General features: G+C 45.5%; 1 protein-coding gene across 1 annotated transcript in view; it reads left to right on the top strand.

The window, feature by feature from the left end:
- Window positions 1-1457: 1457 nt before the first annotated feature.
- The window catches only part of ZC3HAV1 (zinc finger CCCH-type containing, antiviral 1), a 63149-nt gene continuing 57679 nt past the window's right edge, over window positions 1458-6927 (top strand). Inside the window, exon 1 of the mRNA XM_007466603.1 lies at window positions 1458-1765. Coding sequence (XP_007466665.1) covers window positions 1458-1765 — 308 coding nt within the window. The remainder of the gene's footprint in view (window positions 1766-6927) is intronic.

The following is a 6927-nucleotide window of genomic DNA, read 5'->3' as shown; positions in this document are numbered from 1 at the left end:
GCATCTCACTTCTAAATGAATGCCTTGTTGAATTAATGAATGATTTTCTCTGACCATAGCCTTTCTCCCCATCTTTCCTATCCGTATGTACTTCTGCTAAATTATTTTTCTTGATGTAGTACTTGTCACACTTCCTCCATCCTTAAGAACTTTAAGTGGTGTCTTAGTGTCCAAAATGGTGGTCATCAAACTTTCCAGTATGCGCTTATTAGCGAAAAACTTTAGAGTACTCACTCGCAATACTTGTCTGATAAAACATACAAAAGACAGATGTTTTAAATGGATGTGGTAGAGGAGATAATTAAAAAAAAAATTTGTTTAGAGCAAAACTAAAATTTTAAAAATATGCCCCATTGTTAAAAAGAAATATTTATTATGTCGTGAGGCAACAATTTGAAAGTCTATTTCTGAGTTTCAGGAAGTTATGTGTATGGAAGGAGTCATCTAAGTCGGCAAATAAAATCAGGAAGGAGGAAAAGAGGGTAGAGAATAGTAAAGAGGAAGGAACATTCTAGCACTCTACCGAATAACAATGGAGATGGAAGGCTTTGTTATCATTTCTGTTGTGAAAAATTCTTCACCAGTTAGTGTTGGCTGTTAGTTTTAAATACATAGGCTTCTTATCTTTTAATTTTTTACTATGAATATTTTCAACATACACTAAAGTAAAGAAAAGAGAATGATGAACCCCTATGTGCCCATCGGTTCAACAGTTTTCAAAGTACAGTAAGGCCAGTCTTGGTTCATTTATTCTCCCCTCCCCATCCCTGTCCCCAACTCAAACGTGTTATTTTAAACCAAATGCCAGAGACTCTTTGCTTTGTAAATACTTTAGTATCTCCAAAGATTAAAAACTCTATTTTATTAGTATAACCACAGTACAATGATCACTTTTTTTACGATTATATTTTCTTTTTATAAATTTATTTATTCGGAGAAAGCGCTCACTTGGGTCTGTTCTTTCCGGGGACGGGTGGGGTAGAGAATCTAGCACTCCTCAAGAAAGCTCCCAAGACTCGCGTCATTCGTCACTTTGGCTGGTTTATAAAAACTCCACCAGAGCCCCGAGATCAGTTTTTAGTTTCTCTTCTTTCCGAAGAAGCCTCTCGGTGCCCAGCTGGGGAGCCTGACCCTTGGGGAGCCTGACCCTTGAGGAGCCGTCCGGTGGTCGCCGCGTCGCCGGCAGATCAGCCCGCGCTTGTTCGCCCTCTCTCCACTAGGTTACCGTCGCGATTGACTTTAAATCTGACACAGGACGGTGAGATTTGGCCTCTCGACCCAAGTTTACTGGGAAACCGAAACCGCTGGACTCAGCTAGAGGCGGCGGAGAGCGCACGCTCCCTCGCCCCGGGCGCGCCCAGCCCGCGCGCCGCCCGCGCCCGCCCCCGGGACTCTAAGTAAGTTTCGATTCTCCCTGGAGCAGAGTCCCTGCCGCGGCCAGGCCAGCACAGCGCGCCATGGCTGACCCGGGGGTATGCTGCTTCATCACCAAAATCCTGTGCGCCCATGGGGGCCGCATGGCCTTGGAAGCGCTGCTCGACGAGATGCAGCTCTCCGAGGCGCAAGTCTGCGAGGTGCTGGAAGAGGCCGGGCCCGACCGCTTCGTGGTGTTGGAGACTGGCGGCAAGGAAGGGGTCATCCGGTCCGTGGTGGCCACCACTCGAGCCCGGGTCTGCCGTCGCAAGTACTGCAACAAACCCTGCGGAAACCTGCACCTCTGCAAGCTCAACCTGTTGGGCCGGTGCCACTATTCGCAGTCGGAGCGGTGAGTGCCCTGGGAGGGAGGGGCGTCTCCCCGGTCCCGGTCTGGGAGGACTGTCGCGGCTGCTGCTCCGTGAGGGGCGCGCCCTCGCGGGGACCTCGCACCCGATGCCTCTTCCTCCAGCTGCTCACTCCTCTGCTTCCCTTCTTGCTGGGCCCACGCTTCTGCTCTCGAAGGTTCCCTTCCCTCCAGCGCCTTCAGACCTTCCTTCGAATATGGCTAGCGCGCTACTGCCCCGGTGAAGACTACGATTAACTCCCCACCTCCGTAAGGATAAAGTACTTTCGGGCAAGCAAGGGCCTAGACAATTTGGATGCAGGTTTGGGAACGAAAGAAAATGCCTCCATTCTCTGGAATCTTGAGTCTTCCCTCTCTGCTACCTTACTCCCTAGGTATTGTGTGGTCTTCCCAGCCCCCCAGCCGACTCGATCCCGGAATTTGTCTCCATCGCTGCGAGCTGCGGATCTCTGCTTGGCCTTCCTTTCCAAGCTCCTCCTTTCCCCTCATTATCACTTTTCTGATATCTGACTCTAGCCCGCACCACCAAGACCAGAATGGTTCTATTCAAGGTTACCAATGATGGGCCCTCTTCCAGAGCTCCTTTCCCGTGGGCCCCGCGGTGGCCTGCACCGCTGACCGCCTACCTTTGGGACCACTTTGAGACAGTGTGCCATATCTCCCAGGCAGCTGCTTCTGTGTTCCCACTTGTTCTTTTTTTGCTTCCTGAATACAGGTGTGCCGCAAGGTTTCAGCTAAGCCTTTTGATGTATCTGTATTCCAGGTCTCTCCCCGAGAGCCCTCACTTCCTTGGGTTTAGTCGTCAGATCTACAAAGATGGCTTCCTTGTGTACATCCGCTGCCCCGGCCTTCCTACTGACTCTAGGTTCTTCATCTCCAGGGGTCTGAGGAGCATCTGCACCTGAATATCCTGCCAGGCTGTGTCGAACTCATCTTCTTTCCCCCGGGGCAGGGTCTGTGACACTCCCCCCAAACCCCAAACTGTCCTTCCTCCTTTGTAATACCTTAAACACCAAGTTCTTTTATTGACCAATCCCGTCCCTTCCCTGTCTGGTTCCTACTTCGCATCTCACTTCTAAATGAATGCCTTGTTGAATTAATGAATGATTTTCTCTGACCATAGCCTTTCTCCCCATCTTTCCTATCCGTATGTACTTCTGCTAAATTATTTTTCTTGATGTAGTACTTGTCACACTTCCTCCATCCTTAAGAACTTTAAGTGGTGTCTTAGTGTCCAAAATGGTGGTCATCAAACTTTCCAGTATGCGCTTATTAGCGAAAAACTTTAGAGTACTCACTCGCAATACTTGTCTGATAAAACATACAAAAGACAGATGTTTTAAATGGATGTGGTAGAGGAGATAATTAAAAAAAAAATTTGTTTAGAGCAAAACTAAAATTTTAAAAATATGCCCCATTGTTAAAAAGAAATATTTATTATGTCGTGAGGCAACAATTTGAAAGTCTATTTCTGAGTTTCAGGAAGTTATGTGTATGGAAGGAGTCATCTAAGTCGGCAAATAAAATCAGGAAGGAGGAAAAGAGGGTAGAGAATAGTAAAGAGGAAGGAACATTCTAGCACTCTACCGAATAACAATGGAGATGGAAGGCTTTGTTATCATTTCTGTTGTGAAAAATTCTTCACCAGTTAGTGTTGGCTGTTAGTTTTAAATACATAGGCTTCTTATCTTTTAATTTTTTACTATGAATATTTTCAACATACACTAAAGTAAAGAAAAGAGAATGATGAACCCCTATGTGCCCATCGGTTCAACAGTTTTCAAAGTACAGTAAGGCCAGTCTTGGTTCATTTATTCTCCCCTCCCCATCCCTGTCCCCAACTCAAACGTGTTATTTTAAACCAAATGCCAGAGACTCTTTGCTTTGTAAATACTTTAGTATCTCCAAAGATTAAAAACTCTATTTTATTAGTATAACCACAGTACAATGATCACTTTTTTTACGATTATATTTTCTTTTTATAAATTTATTTATTCATTTATTTATTTTTGGCTGCATTGGGTCTTTGTTGCTGTGCATGGGCTTTCTCTAGTTGTGGCGAGCGGGAGCTACTCTTTGTTGCGGTGCGTGTGCTTCTCATTGCAGTGGCGTCTCTGTTGCAGAGCACCGGCTCTAGGTGCGTGGGCTTCAGTATTTGTGGCGTGAGGGCTCAGTAGTTGTGGCTCACAGGCTCTAGAGCACAGGCTCAGTAGTTGTGGCATACAGGCTTAGTTGCTCTGCGGCATGAGGGATATTCCCAGACCCGTGTTCCCTGCATTGGCAGGCAGATTCTTAACCGCTGCGCCACCAGGGAAGTCCCTACGAATATAATTTTGATATCATATAATGTCCAGTTAGTGTTCAAATTTCTCTGATTGCCCTATACTTGGACTTTCATTTTCAGGGAAAAAAACCTACACAGTCATAATTCATAATGGTTTCAATATGTTATATATTTAATATATTTAGAAACTTTTAATTTGTTACATGCAGTAGGTTTAGAAACTTTAGTTTTTTGTTTTATTATTGTTGTTATTATTTTGTTGTTGTTGTTTGCAACTCAAAACCATTTTACGCTTATAAGTTGGGTAGTTAACCTGCACTTTTTTATATTTTAAAAGATGAATAATATGTTCTATATGAATAATATGGTCTGTAAAAATAATTTGGTCTATGCAAGTTTGGGTGGATTCTCTGGAGGATTCATTAAAGTTATTATCATTTTTTTTAGTTGAGTGATAAATTCTTATTTCTTAAATGTATGGGTCCAGTCTTATTTTTATTTTTATTTTATTTTATTTTTTCTCTCTCTTTTTTTTTTTTGTGGTACGCAGGCCTCTCACTGCCGTGGCCTCTCCCGTTGCGGAGCACGCGCAGGCTCAGCGGCCATGGCTCACGGGCCCAGCCGCTCCGCGGCATGTGGGATCTTCCTGGACCGGGGCACGAACCCGTGTCCCCTGCATCAGCAGGCGGACTCTCAACCACTGTGCCACCAGGGAAGCCCCAGTCTTATTTTTAAAATGTTTTTATATCACTTTTGAGTTTGGGAATTACAAATTTTTAATCCATTAATGTACATTGTGTCCTCATAATAAGGACCCTTGGGAGAATTCTTTTTCTTTTGCCTAAAAGCCTAGAAAATATGTTTTTCCCAGGTATGTTTTAAAATATTTTCCCTTTCTTAGCAACTTATAAATCCTCATCTTCTAATACTTGACACGTGGGAGTCTAAGGGCTTTCTTTGTGGATTATAGGTTGGTGGGCGCTGTTGACTAGTTGATACCCATGTTGAGGTTACCATTCACTTTGGTAACTGTTCTCTGTTTGCATGAGGATAGTTTGCCTTTTGCTGGACGTCTACATTTTCCTCTGTAGTACTATTATTTATAGATGGGCTTTCTCCTATCAGTTCTGCTGTTCCAGTCTTTTCTCTTATGTTGCTTTTATTTTTAAAATTTTTAAAATTTTTGGCTGTTTTGGGTCTTTGTTGCTGCGCGTGGGCCTTCTCTAGTTGCGGCGATCAGGGCCTACTCTTCATTGCGGTGCGTGGGCTTCTTGTTGCGGTGGCTTCTCTAGTTGCGGAGCATGGGCTCTAGGCGCACGGTCTCCAGTAGCTGTGGCACACGGGCTCAGTAGTTGTGGCTTTGCGGGCTCTAGAGCACAGGCTCAGTAGTTGTGGTTCACGGGCTTTGTTGCTCCCCGACATGTGGGATCTTCCCGGACCAGGGCTTGAACCTGTGTCCCCTGCATTGGCAGGTGGATTCTTAACCACTGTGCCACCAGGGAAGTCTCTCTGATGTTGCTTTTAACTATACATTTTAGTTGACAGCAGGGCTTGCTTCACTATTGGATAATTAGTTTTGGTCCATCATTTTGGGTATTTCTATTTGCTTTGCTGAAACATACGCCCACACATGGAGTTCTAATCCCAGTTCTGGCACAAATAATAACTACCATATGTTGAACAAATAACTGTCTACCAAGTACTATGATAAGCACTTTAGAGATGGTATCCAAGTTCATCTCTACTATGATTCCTGAGGTAGGTGTTGTAAGTCCCATCTTTTAAAAAAAATATTTATTTATTTAATTTATTTATTTGGCTGCATCGGGTCTCAATTGCGGCACGTGGGCTCTTCGTTGCATCTCGTGGGCTTCTCTGTAGTTGTGGCGTGCGGGCTCTAAAGCATGCGTGGGCTCAGTAGTTGCAGCTCACGGGCTTAGTTGCCCTGCGGCATGTAGGATCTTAGTTCCCTGACCAGAGATCTAACCCATGTCCCCATCCCCTGCATTGGAAGGTGGATTCTTTTTTTTTTTTTTGCGGTAGGCGGGTCTCTCACTGCTGTGGCCTCTTCTGTTGCGGAGCACAGGCTCTGGACGCGCAGGCTCACGGGCCCAGCCATTCCGTGGCATGTGGGATCCTCCTGGACCGGGGCACGAACCCATGTCCCCTGCATCGGCAGGCGGACTCTCAACCACTGCGCCACCAGGGAAGCCTGGAAGGCGGATTCTTAAACAGTGGAACACCGGGGAAGTCCCTAAGCCCCATCTTAATGTAAGGTAACTCAGGCCTAGAGCTGTTTAGAATTTTACCGAAGGTCACATAGCTGATAGCTGGCAAAGTTAGTGTTGAACCGAGATCTGCATGACTTCTTAACTTAGCTACTGGTGTCGTCAAGTAGCTCTATGAAGTGTGATCTTTCATTAATTCAAGGTCAAGATATTGTTCTGCAAGCATGATTTCTGTTTAACTGTTTAAAGCAGGCTGTCTGTCTTCACCTAGCTTTGTGGTTTCTGCTAATGTGGGTGTTTCCTCTGGGCTTTTTCCTGTTTGTATGCCTTTTCCATTTGCATAGCTGAAACTTTGGGTGGGGGTGGGTAGATAGGAAGAAAACTAATTGACAATTTCATAAATTGAAAAAAAAAAAAAAAAACCAACCAAAAAAATGCAAAGAGTAGGGCTTCCCTGGTGGCGCAGTGGTTGAGAGTCCGCCTGCCAATGCAGGGGACACGGATTCGTGCCCCGGTCTGGGAAGATCCCACATGCAGCGGAGCGGCTAAGCCCGTGAGCCGTGGCCGCTGAGCCTGTGTGTCCGGAGCCTGTGCTCCGCAACGGGAGAGGCCACAACAGTGAGAGGCCTGCGTAC

This window comes from Lipotes vexillifer, unplaced genomic scaffold, assembly GCF_000442215.2.
Source record: "Lipotes vexillifer unplaced genomic scaffold, Lipotes_vexillifer_v1.1 scaffold71, whole genome shotgun sequence".
Classification (NCBI taxonomy): domain Eukaryota; kingdom Metazoa; phylum Chordata; class Mammalia; order Artiodactyla; family Lipotidae; genus Lipotes; species Lipotes vexillifer.
This window is presented reverse-complemented; position numbering and strand designations above follow the sequence as displayed.